Source organism: Balaenoptera acutorostrata, chromosome 1, assembly GCF_949987535.1.
Source record: "Balaenoptera acutorostrata chromosome 1, mBalAcu1.1, whole genome shotgun sequence".
In the NCBI taxonomy this organism is placed as follows: Eukaryota; Metazoa; Chordata; class Mammalia; order Artiodactyla; family Balaenopteridae; genus Balaenoptera; species Balaenoptera acutorostrata.
The window spans coordinates 133003458-133016698 of NC_080064.1; the positions used below are offsets into that span (position 1 = coordinate 133003458).

The 13241-nt window shown below is 41.8% G+C and overlaps 2 protein-coding genes across 3 annotated transcripts in view; one reads left to right on the forward strand and one right to left on the reverse strand.

The window, feature by feature from the left end:
* Positions 1–456: 456 nt before the first annotated feature.
* Positions 457–905, reverse strand: LOC102998723 (protein S100-A11-like). The gene has a single exon (XM_057530077.1). The coding sequence runs from the start codon at positions 903–905 to the stop codon at positions 594–596; it is 312 nt and encodes a 103-aa protein (XP_057386060.1). The 3' UTR covers positions 457–593.
* Positions 906–3132: 2227 nt separating this feature from the next.
* Positions 3133–13241, forward strand: part of SUCO (SUN domain containing ossification factor) — a 73880-nt gene continuing 63771 nt past the window's right edge. For both annotated transcript variants that reach the window (XM_007165332.3, XM_007165331.3), the window contains exon 1: positions 3133–3329. In XM_007165332.3, the coding sequence (XP_007165394.2) occupies positions 3268–3329 (62 nt within the window). In that variant the 5' untranslated portion in view covers positions 3133–3267. The remainder of the gene's footprint in view (positions 3330–13241) is intronic.

Genomic DNA, 13241 nt, shown 5'->3' on the forward strand with positions numbered 1-13241 from the left:
TATCCAAGAGAAAAATGAAAAGGCTCAGAGGGCTGAAAATTATACCTTAACATGAAGCAATGGAAATGAAACTAGCAAAAAGAGAAAAAGATATTTATTGATTGAAATAATAAAAGCTAATGATTGATTAATAATTAGATGAATGGCAACCCTACCCCAGGGGTCACAATAAAGCCCCAACTGTAGGAAAAAGGAAGAAAGAAAGAAAAAAAAGAAGAAAGAAAGGAAAGAAGGAAGGAAGGGAGGAAAGAAGGAAGAAAAATTCTATCTACTAACTGTATATTCCAAAAGATCATTGCAGAGACTTAGTGGAAAAGCAGTGGGTGGACTTGTGGGTTTGGGGTGAGATGGAGAGGATACAAGAGAGGCACATGATAACTTGCCAGGCTTGAGTTGAGCATGTATTCTTTTCTTGTGTGTGTGTGTGTGCTTTAAAAAACAATACTGCTTTATTACTACCAGCAGGAGTGGCCTTCATGGGGTGGTGGGTGCACTGGGCTCAGGGTATGTGTGGGCTGTGAGGGGTAGATGATAATTGGGAGGCTGAAGGAAAGGGAGTGGGGCTGGAGGCCAGGCCCAAAGGCTTCTCCGATTTACTTCTGGGAAGAGGTAGACTTAATAAAGGAGTCATGGCAAGCTAGGGCCAGGCCGCCAAGAAGATTAAAAAATTCTTGGAAATCTAGCTGTCCATCAGAGTCGAGGTCCAGCTTCTTCATCATGCGGTCAAGGACACCAGGGTCCTTCTGATTCTTTGTGAAGGCACCCAGCTCTCTATTCATGAAGATAAGGAACTCGGCCTTGGAGAGTTTGCAGTTGTTACCGTCCCTTCCAGCATGCCTTTGGAAAACAGCAATCAGAGACTCGATGCACCGTTCAGTCTCTGTAGGGCTGGATATTTTTGCCATGTTCGGAGAAGAGCGAAGCACGGGGCTGTGAGCAAGGAGCGGCGAGGCGCGAACTGGGCGGTGGGCCGGGTCTGCTGGAGCATGTATTCTAACAGAACTTTCTTTGCTGTGATCTACTGAGGATCAGCTCAGGAGCACCTGTTCCTTGCCCTGAATAACCTATTTCCTGGAGTGAAAGGAAAAGGGTGCCTCACATGGTAAAGAATGTAAAATAATCCCCATCCTTCTGTTGCCCCTACCTTCCTTTTAATTTACATATTAATCATTTGATACTGCTCTTGGGCGAGTTAAGTGCTTGCCCACTGCAGTGAGAGAGATGAAGTGATTTTATTGTCATATACTAAAAGCGCCATGAACAGATCATTGGAACTGTTACCTAATTATTGCCAGAAAAATTAGTTTAGGATGAATTCTTCTAAAACCAAATCATCCTATGTAGAATTTTTCTAATATCCAGTTGACTTATAGTAAGAATTTTAGAATGAGTCAAAACATTCTGTTCCCTGGGAATGCAATTAACAACTAATTCAACTTAGAAGGTTTACAAGGAAATTACGTGGTTCAAAATTGTGTTAGATGGGCACTTTACTGAGTCCTTTTTCCTTCGACCACATGAGTACCAAGTGGCCCACGCTTTAATAACACGTGCTTTGAACATTTCTTACACTAGACATTGTGCCATGTTCCACGGCACAGACAACTGGAGTCTCCATTCTCCCATATGTCTGGCTGCTTTCTGGAGAAGGTAGTTCTGAGTTTCCGACAGCCAAGACAAAAAGGGAAACACCATTGAGTTATACTTTTATATTTCTTATTTTATAAAAGAAATACCCCTCCGTAGAGACTAACTTCCCTCTTAGTGTCAAGAGTCAAATACATCACCATAGACAGAAGAAGGAACACATGAGGCCAGAGGCCAGACGTCTCCCGAGCAAAAGCTCGTGCGTCTTCCTCTATACCACCTCATAGAAGAGAACTACGTCAAGAGGCGCTTGGGAAGAAAAGCGGTCAAGCATTGTTGACTTTCAGGCAGAGGGTCCCTAAACTAGCTTCTGAGACATCTTTAGGGGCATCAGTGGCATAAAAATCTCGGGGGGGGGCACACTGCTCGTTTTAAAGATTGAGAAGCGGTCACTTTTTGTCTCAGACTGTAACAACAGACGTGTGTACACGACCACCTTCCCCGCTTTCGGTGAACCTCAGAACTTGGAGTTCCCCCATAAGGAGCCGCAGTTTTCCCTTCCGGCCCCACGGCAGCGAACCCAAAGCACGAATCCAAGAGACTGAAGACCAATCGAGCCGATCCCAGTGGAGGAATCTGGCGGGGAGCGAAATTCTCCCAGAGGCGGAAAAGATGCGGAAGACTTCTCACTCCAACCAATCAGATGAGAGGAACTCTTGGCACACCCCTTTCCGCTAACCAATCAGCACCTAGCTCGATGGGCCCGGCCCACTGACACCCGGAAAACGTCTTTTAAATTTTATTAGTATAGCTTTTCCCCCACCGTCATTCTAGGCCTTCCCACAAACTGTGGTCAAAAAAGGAAAACTGGATGTAACAATTCCAAAGCTGGCCAGTCTTGCAGTGAGAAGCGAAACCACAGACCTCTTCATCAAAACAGTGATACTGGGAAGGACAGGGAAAGGGAAAGGGAAGGGTTCCGGAGAGAAAACTACAGCTCCCAAGGGCCCTTGCACGGACTCGGCGAGCCCTGGGCTAGAGGGCGGGACATCTTACGAAGAAGGCTGAGGGTCACGAGGCTCCTCTCGGACTTCCTGAAGTGGGCGGGACTTGAGATGGGCGGGGCGGTGGCCACCCCCGCCTCTCTCGCTTTGTGTCCTCCTCCCTCTGGCTCAGCTGCCTGAGACGTCGGAGGGGGCGTGGCCCGCGCGGAGGCTAGTGGGGGGTGCGAGCGCCGCGGGACGTGGGTGACGCGTCTTCTTCCAGCTCAGCGGTGTGTGAGGTGTCGCGGCCCCGCCGGTGATTGGTTGTTGAGAGGCTAGTACGCAGCGGCCGTTGGTCGCCGGCAGCACGGAGCGAGAACCGGGGAGGGCGGGGGGGATATGGGGCGGCAGCGGCGGCGGCGGCTGGAGGAGGCGGGCGCGGACGAGCCGGCGGCTGCGGCAGCAACGGCGGTCCTCGGAAGCCCCCTGTGAAGCGCACCCGTCGGCGCCGCTGTGGGCCCCTGGGAGAGAGCGGCCAGCGCGAGAGCCGCTCAGGAGCCGCTCCTCCAGCGCCGCAGCCCTTCGGACTCTCGGTCTCATCCTCGCTCTCCTGCTCCGGCTCCTCCATCTTGGCCTCGGCAGTAGCAGCTGCCGAGAGGATGTGCCGCCTTCTGGCAGGGGGAAGAAGGAGGAGAAGATGAAGAAGTACCGGCGGGCCTTGGCCCTAGTCTCCTGCCTGTCTCTGTGTTCCCTGGTCTGGTGAGTAGCCGCGACCACACGGGAGTTTCCCGTGAGGGGAGAGGGGGGCAGGGAGCGGCCCAGGTCACACCCCCAAATCATCCCGGCTTTTAGGGTGCGGGTCTCCAAGGCTCCTATGAAGCGACAAACCGATTACTCCGTGACTCTCCGGCGGGCTGGCCTGGCAGCCCTCTCTGCGGAGGTTTTCGTGGTGCGTTTTGGAATTTACAGAGACTTAAGTGGGAGAGGGAGGCGCCTGGGTGCCTTTGTACCCGGTTACCCTGGCCCTTGGTGATGGTGGGGTGTGTGGGAAGTGTTCACATAGAGGCTGGGTAAGTTGCTCGGGCTTAGTAGCAGCCACTTGTTTTCATGGTCTGGGAAGGGCATAAGGTATGTCGGATGTGATGTGTTCCCGACAGGCGATTTTAAAAACGTGACTTGTCGTGAAGGTGACTAATGTACGAGCGCTGGTTCTCCTGGCCCTTTCTCTCTTAGTCTTTGGCCTCGGGTACACTTGGGGTTGCTGTTCTTGGAGACTTTCGGGAGGCGTTATGAAGCACTTTTTCAAGGGGTAGATGATAAGAAGCTGTTTAGCAGAGAGTGTCTTAGGGTGTAGTGTGTACAGGGGTTTCTGGAAGTGTGGCTTGGATAATGTCCCGTAGTAATGGAAGGATAAGTCCTGCATTTTGGAGGCGGGAAGAGTGCTTTGTCTATAAGTTTGTGGAGTTTCTGTTAGTCCCTGGCACATTTGGGGTTTTTTGAAGGAGAAGAGAAAGCTTGTCAGTCAAAGGATCGCTACCACTGTACTTGGAAAATCCATTCTGCCCTCCGAGGGAGTTTCTTCAGAGATGTGTGACATTTGCTGACTGTAAAGATGCTTCTTCAGTCAGAGTGATTTGCTGTTATATTAAAATCTAGACAAACTAAGTTTCTTGTTTAGCTTATTTCTGCAAAACACCAACAATTTTTTTCATTTATGTGGGTGCCTAATGGATTCCAAAGACACTTAAGTTGTAGAGTTGTTGCTCACAGAAAATAATACGTAAATAAGAAGAAAAGAAAACACTTGCCTGGCTGAAGAATTTTGATTGGCAGGTTGATAGACGTTTTAGAGAACAAGAAATTTGGCCTCTTGACGTTCATTCCGAACCCTTTAATGAGACCAATGTTATCTCACCTTCTGCTTTTTAGTATCATGTTGGTTACCAAGAAATGCATGTAGGAGATGAGTCCGCTCACCTCATTTTAAATTTAAATTTGTACATGAGATACGGAAACCTTGTGTGTTCATATACACTTCTTTTTGGGGGCTGTTTAGTTGTTTGTAGGTTATATATGTTTTTTCTTTCCTCTTTCTACTTGATCTTGCCCATCTTTAGGCCGTGTATTCTTCATCACTGTCTGAAATGGTTGAGAGGGCAAAGAGGTTACACTTTTCATTCAAGTTTAAAACACACCAGGATCTCTGGTTTTTTTTTTTTTTTTTAGTTGAAATATACTTGACATATAACATTGTGTAAATTTCAGGTGTACAACATGTTGAATTGATACATTTACATAATGTAATATGATTACCATGGTAGCAATAGTTAGCATCTCTTTCACATCACATAATCATTTCTTTTTGTGGTGGGAATAGTTAAGATCTGGTCTCTTAGCAAGTTGATAATTATAGTACAATAGTGTTGTCTACACTCACTATACTGTGATCTCCAGGACTAACTTATCTACCAGCTGCAAGTTTCTACCCTTAAACATGATTTTAAAAAAATTAATTGGCTGGTGGCAGTGAAATCAAGCATTACGGTGTGGTTTTTAAAATCATTTGCAGATTTAAATTATCCATGCTTCTATTACTTTGTTTAATTTTGGGTTGTCTTTTGCTTAAGCTGACCTCAATATGGTTTCTCAACTTTATTCATTGGAGGTAGTGAGGAGATCATGACCTGTTAGGGGAAAAAAAAAAAATCAGTTAGCTTAGTATTGAAAATAATAGTCATAAAGTTCTGTAAAGTTTGTTGACTTTCACAGTGAAAAATGGTTGTTGAGGGATTAAGTAAATAGTGCAAAATTTAAGAAACTTTTGTTTAAGAAACAGTTGGGTTTGTTTTGAGATTTGTTTGCACTGCCAAATTTTAAGATATTTTAATTGTTCTTTACTGAGGCCGTGGAAAGGCATTATAGGATATTAAGGCTTGAGAATTTTTTGGAAGGGTGATGATGACATCAGGGAAGAGAAGTGATGTGTGGTGTGATTGGCAAAGGGTATGTTGTGTCTTTTGAGGCTGTTCTTCCTTGGGAAATTGGAATAATGAAATTATGTCACTGACTCAGCTGGAGATCTAACTCTTGCTACAAGATGGTCTGTTAGGTCATTTCTCGACATCTCCATTCTCCCTTAGCGTAATGCTCTTGTAGGGTTTGACAAGTTTTGCAAGAGTCATTTTTGTTTCTGTCATTTATAAAGTGTTCCAAGATTTTGTGATCCATTTCTTTTTTTTTTTTTTTTTTTTTTTAAATTATTTATTTATTTTTGGCTGTGATGGGTCTCCGTCTCTGTGCGAGGGCTCTCCCCAGCTGCGGCAAGCGGGGGCCGCTCCTCATCGCGGTGCGCGGGCCTCTCACCATCGCGGCCTCTCCTGCTGCGGAGCACAGGCTCCAGACGCACAGGCTCAGCAGTTGCAGCTCACAGGCCTAGTCGCTCCGCGGCATGTGGGATCCTCCCAGACCAGGGCTCGAACCCGTGTCCCCTGCATTGGCAGGCAGACTCTCAACCACTGCGCCACCAGGGAAGCCCATCCATTTCTTTTTTAAGCCATACCATTTTGTAGATTTATGAGTGCTATATGTTTATACTACAATACTCTATAGTTTCTAAGTTCCTAAACTCCTCATCCTACCAAAATTACTGAATCTTATAATCACTTTATTTATACTGTCACATATTTATAGATCTTGCTTATGTCTCCCCTCTCATTTTGTCTTTCCAGCCTGGAGTCCTAACCTTAGATTACTTTCACAGAAGACTCATCCTATCCTTCTTAATATTTATTCTGGTTGCTATTTTTTCCTTTTGCATACTTCATGTGATTCTTTATCAAATAGTACAGAGTATTTTAGGCATAAATGTACTATAGCTGTGGCCAGAATAATTATGATAGCAATTATTTATTGTCAACTATCTCTGACAAACCTGTGGTGTGTACTTTGCACATTTTAGCACCTTTAATCTTCACAACAACCCTATTAGTATTATTGATAATTTACTTTTACATTTTATAGTTAAGGAAGTAGAGAAGTTAAATAACTTGGCTAAAGTAAAGCAGCTATTAAGTTTTGGAGCTTGGATTTGAACCTAGGCCGCCTGATTCATGGGATCCTGACTGCTGTAATCCTTTGTAGGTCAGGAAAACTATATTGTAGGTACGGCTCCATCACTTACTAGATCTGCATCCTTGGACATGTTTTGTAATTTCTTTGAACCTTAGTCCTTATATCCTAAAAGTGGGAAAACTAATTCATTCACACCCCACAGGGTTGTTAGGAGGATAACATGAGATAATATATATGGTACATCTTTGTAAAATAGTAAGGGTGCATTATCTATATGTTTTATCATAAAATCATTCAACAAAGGTTTTTCTCATGTTCATTAAGTACCAGATGTTGTTATGGGCATTGAAAATGTGAAAATAGGGTGACCAACTTATCCTGGTTTTAGCAGTGAAAGTCCTAAGTCCCAGGAATCCCCTATGTTAGTTTCCTATTGCTGCTGTAACAAGTTACCAAAAATTTAGTGACTTAAAACAACACACATTTATTATCTTACAGTTTTGGGGGTCAGAAGTCCAAAATAAGTCTTAACTGGGCTAAAGTCAGGGTGCCAGCAGGCCTGGTTCCTTCTTGAGACTAAGGGAAGAATCTGCTTCTTGACTTTTTCACCTTCTAGGGGCTGCTTATATTCTGTGGCTCCTTCCTCGGATTATTCCAACCTCTTGCTTCAGTCTTCACATCTACTAATGAGAGATCCTCCTGCCTCCTTTTACATGGACTCTTGTGATTACACTGGGCCCACCCAGACAATCCAGGATTATCTCCCCATCTCAAATTCCTTAACTTAATCACTTCTGCAAAGACCTTTTTACCATGTAAAGCAATATATTCAGGGATTAGGACTCAGACATCTCTGGAGGGGCCATTATGCAGCCTAGCCTACCCGCCTTGGTCCTGGCAAACTAGGAAGATTGATGACCACCCTAAAGAGGAAAAAAAAAGACTTGGTCGGTGCCTTAAGTGGTGGATGTTCAAATTTTTTTGTATTCCCCTCATCAGAAAAGCATTGTTCAAGAACCTTTAATATGTAATTAATTGTTTATAAGATTTATATATATGTAAATATGGTATTAGTATATTAGTATACTAATAGCATATTGCTATACATAATAAATTACACAAATTAGATGGTTAAGAAAGATGAGAAAGAAAATAAACAGTCTAATACTTTATGTTAACAGACCTTTTTGTTCTTATTTAAAAAGTAGTAGTTTGGTGAGAGGTGTGTGATTGACTGACTAGATTATTTTACATCATAACGTGGATGAATAATAGCTTGTACTTAGCGCTGCTATTTTCTTGTTGGCTTGTGCTTGCATTATTATTATCTTTGCAGTCTTTGCAGGAATTTTTTCAAAGCTACTTCTCCAAGTTGTGAAAGTCAGTTTAGTTAAAACTAAATAATATAATCTCTAAATTTGCTTCATTGAGCACACGTAAACTGCAGTGCCTCACAATGTGCTGGAAGTAAAGCCCACTGTCTGTGGAACTTCTGTTCTTTCCTCAGGTTTCTGACTATATAGTCTCTGCTGTTAATGACCAGCTGACCTTCAGATCAAGTGTGAATCCTTATATTAATCTTGATAAAGCTAAATTAATTAAAAAATAGCCTTTATTTTTTAGAGCAGTTTTAGGTTCATGGCAGAATTGAGCGGAAGGTACAGTTTACCTTTAGTACTTGCTCTCTGCGCCCACACGTGCACGGCTTCCTCCATTATCAGCATCCCCCACCAGAGTGGTTTAATTTATTTTTTACGACTAAAAAAATCTAGTTTTTTCTTCCTGAACCCGAAAGGATCATCTTGGAGAAGCTCATATATAGAGCTAATGAGAAGAGCCTGACATTCAAACAATTCTCATACATTTGACAAATAGTTACCAAAAATAGTTTAAAAGGTCTTTAGAAACTTGAAGGGAAGACTTTGTATTCTAGATAACGGTCTATTATCACTAGCTGTGTGTCCTTGGACAGATTATTTCTATGAGCCTCAGTTGTCATCCATAAAATGCTTTGCAGAATCAAGATGGGAGAATTTTGTTTCAGGCAGAGGAAAGATTCCTGTTGGTGGAGAGAGATGGGAAGGGAGGTTAGAGCCAGGTTTTGAAGGGACTTGATTATTGTGCAGGTGAACTCTGATTTTAACCTGACTGAGAGGATGAGCCAATGAATTAGTTTAAATAGGAGAAACCGGAGAGTGAGGTCAGATTGATCTTTTAGTTAGATCACTAGGGGGATAGAGTGGATTGGAAAGGACAGACTTTGGAGACAGGGAGCCCTAAAGTGGCAGTCACACTAGGAGAGAGTTGATAGATATCCACAATATCTTGTGGATAGATATCCACAAACATTTTGTTAGGTAGAAACATTTATATGTTTAAAATACTTTAGTAAGAAACTAAATACTCTTTTTTGGAAACGTACATGTTGCAGATTGTACTTTAGTGCCAGGTGTGTGTTAACCTGTTTTGTTTTCAAGACCATATTTTAAAGTAGATTCAAAAAATAAAATTGTACCTGTCTCAAGGGAATGGAAATTGCTTTTGAGTATTTGTAGTATAGGAATGTCAATCCTTTGCGACAGACTAGTTTCATAAATGCTGAGTTTTTTGAAAGAAAATTTGATTTTATTTTAGGACTTTGTTTTTGTAATGAATCACTAGTTAAAATTATTTTATATTTTCCATAAAAGTAACACCTAGCTTTGGTAGAAAATGTTTTGTAGCATTAACATGGCTTATAAGTACTAAGCTCATTTTATATTTCTTGTTATGGAGTATTTGAAATCGATAACAGGAGAAAATGTGAAAAGTGCTTAAAACAGTGCTTTGCTCATAGTAAGCCCTATTATGTAAGTTCTTATTATTCATTCATCCTGGATACTTTGGCAGAAGTAGGATCCTAGGCTGAGGTATCAGAGTTCAGAAGTAGGAATCCATACATCTGTTCAAAATACCAATATTATTTTGTTGCCAACAATGTATTTGGTGTGGTGGGGGTGGCTGAAGAAGCAGGAGACTAGGTAGGTACTGGTGTAGTGGAAAGGGCATGAAACTAAGTTAGAGCTTGGCTGTAATCCTTTATTTCCAGTATTAACAGTGAACATTTATTGGGCACTTATTTCTTTTTTTAAATTTTTTGTACAGCAGGTTCTTATTAGTTATCCATTTTATACACATCAGTGTATACATGTCAATCCCAATCGCCCAATTCATCCCACCACCACCCCCACCCCTGGCCACTTTCCCCCCTTGGTGTCCATACGTTTGTTCTCTACATCTGTGTCTCTATTTCTGCCCTGCAAACCGGTTCATCTGTACCATTCTTCTAGGTTCCACATATATGCGTTAATATACGATATTTGTTTTTCTCTTTCTGACTTACTTCGCTCTGTATGACAGTCTCCAGATCCATCCATGTCTCTACAAATGAGCCAATTTCGTTTCTCTTTATGGCTGAGTAATATTCCATCGTATATATGTACCACATCTTCTTTATCCATTCGTCTGTTGATGGGCATTTAGGTTGCTTCCATGACCTGGCTGTTGTAAATTGTGCTGCAATGAACATTGGGGTGCATGTGTCTTTTTGAATTATGGTTTTCTCAGGGTATATGCCCAGTAGTGGGACTGCTGGGTCGTATGGTAGTTATATTTTTAGTTTTTTAAGGAACCTCCATACTGTTCTCCATAGTGGCTGTATCAATTGACATTCCCACCAGCAGTGCAAGAGAGTTCCCTTTTCTCCACACCCTCTCCAGCATTTGTTGTTTGTAGATTTTCTGATGATGCCCATTCTAACTGGTGTGAGGTGATACCTCATTGCAGTTTTGATTTGCATTTCTCTAATAATTAGTGATGTTGAGCAGCTTTTCTGGGCACTTATTTCTGTTCTAAGTGCTTTATATACACTAACTCATTTTATTCTAATTAAACTCTTTTGAGATAGACATACCATTTTAAAGAGACTAAGAAAGATACAAAGAAATTAGCCAACTTGCCTAAATTCTCAGTAAGCAGTGAGCTGGAATTTAAGTAGCCTGAGTCTGAGCCTGTGCTCTTAACCACTACTCTCTGCTGCCTGTAGGCTGGGAGGTGGCCTTAGGCAAGTTTCTCTACCTTTTCTTTGTCAATTTTCTTATCTAAAAAATGGAGCTGACTGGATTGGCTCTACAAGGAATGAATAATAGAATTATTCATGAAGCTTTAAAAAAAAAATACATGCCTACGGCACTTACCTTGGAGATTTGGTTAAGTTTGGGATACTCTTTTGTGCATTCCAGTCATTACTGCTAAATTAAATGAATTCTGAGACTTTTCTTTTGCACTTTTAACATTCTAAGATACCTGATTTGAACATTAGTGAACAGTACAAAGAGCTGAATTGTTTAGTAGTTGCTTAAAAAAGGGAGAAAAACTGGACTGGAGTTGTCAAGGAAGACTTGGTTTTAAGAGAAATGACGTGTGGTTCATATACTTTACTTCTGTGGAATACAGGTGCTTCATGAACTGAAATAAGATACACTGGTGCTGCTAATATGAATAGCGGCCTTTCCCTAGTTTGTGTGTGTGTGTCTGCTTGCCTGCCTGCAGTGGGCAGATAGTACTTTAATTGTCAGGAGAAATGAGAAAGGTTATGAGTAAAAGAGACGATGTACTTGATATGGGTGGAAGTGATAGTAAGCAGACAAGCCTGAGTAGAAAATAAAAGCTAAAGTCATCCCTTGGTATCCGTGGGGGATTGGTTCCAGGACCCAACCTTGGATGCTCAAGTCTGTTATGTAAAATGGCATAGTACACTCAGCCCTCCCTCTACCCAGATGTGGAACCCGTGGATGCGGAGGGCTGAGTGTATTCTGGAAATTGTGATGGGTTTTGCAAGCTAAACCAAGGAGTAAGGCAGTAAAGATCCAGCAAGAGAAGTGGTGTTTGGAGAGTGTTATTTTGACATCATTGTGTTACAGGAGAAAGGCTGGAGGGATGAATACTAAATGAAAAGCAATTGGAATAGTTGAAGTTTTTCATAACAAGGACTTAACTTGGCAGTAGAAATGAAGAGGGTTCATTGAGCAGAGATTTCCAGGAAGTAAATGATCTGGTTTGGTGATAGGTTGGCAAGTTGGCAATGCAGTACAGAAGAACTGGGTTTTAGTTTGCCTCTAACCAGCTCTTGGTCTTCAACACTGCCTTTCTGTTGTCCATCTCAATGTCAAGAGATGTTTACTGAGGCTTTTCTGTGTGCTGCTTTCTGTGCAAGATTCTGGTGGACAAAATAGAAAAAGTAGCTGCTTTCTTGGAGCCTACTGTGGTTGAGAGAATAAATTCTAGGGTCTAAAATGATGAATCTGTGAAGTAAAGTTCAAAGAGAGAAGAGGAGTTAATTTTTTTTTTTAACTTGGGCAACTAGAGGAATTGGAGGTGTTAAAAAAGAACTGGAAGAGTTGCAAAGAGTTTTAAAGGAGAAGGAGATGTTAGTTGAGGCGAGGAGAATATCCTAGTGGAAACGTTATATAGGGACTTAAATGCAGACTTCAGTGAAAATGAGATTTGGGCTGGAGCTGTCCTCATAGAGGGTATCATTTTTGAAACAGAACCTTTGAACATGGAGTTTCTGCAGATACTTAGAACAAACAAAGGTGACAAGCAAAGTAAAGCTCTGAGAGCGGAAACTGGGAAGGTGGAAAGAGGTTTAAGGAGGTCATTTGAATGGTCAGCAATATAAAAGTCTCAGATAGCCTGAAAAGCTTGAAAATTGAGAAAAAGGCCTTGTTTTCAAAAGAGAGAGGTGATTGATAAGTTTTTGTGAGTGGAGATAGAAGGTGTTTGGAGAGTGGTAAGTGTGAGCTCGTACACATTTGTTTCGCAGCCAGAAGGGATACAGGAAGCTGGAGTAGCCTCATACTTGTATGTTTCAAACCATTCAACCCATTTTGATTTGAGGAGGGATACTGAGGGCCTACTGCAAGGGACTTGAGCATCTGTGGATTTTGCTATCTGCAGGGGGTCCTGGAACCAAGATACCTAGGGACAACTGTTTACACTACTCTGGAATTTGATAAATGAAAGAAGATAAGGATAGTAGCTGATAACAACTGCTAACATTTGAGTGCATATTCTATGCCAGGCTAAGCATTGCACATGCATTATTTCATTTTCCCATTTTACAGTGGAGACATACAGGTTTTGTAATTTGTCCAAGAGAATGCACCTGGGATTAACACTTGGGTCTTTTGACTCTGAAGTCCATGCCCTAGCCACTACACTACAAAGCTTTGTATTTATCTCTTGTGGCTGCTTTCTAAATCAAGAGGTAAATATTGCCCCTCCCTTGTAGTAGTTCTTATATTTTTATGTTCTGCTGTAACTAGCCATGACTAACATCATCAGTTCTTAAGGGAATGGATTAGTGTTATTTTCTCACCTTTCTTTTCATTTATCTATTGACCAGAGAGTATTAAATAAGAAATGTAGCACTACAGAAAGATTGTAGGCTTTGGAGAGGTAGATCTAGATTTGTAGTCACAAATTGAGTGACTTTGGGCCAGTTAACTTCTGAGCTTTAGTTTACTTGTAAAAGTTAGATTAATATTTTAATCTAAACTG

Coding starts and splice junctions, on each gene's coding strand:
- LOC102998723 (XM_057530077.1), bottom strand. CDS start 905: ATGGCAAAAATATCCAGCCCTACAGAGACTGAACGGTGCATCGAGTCT.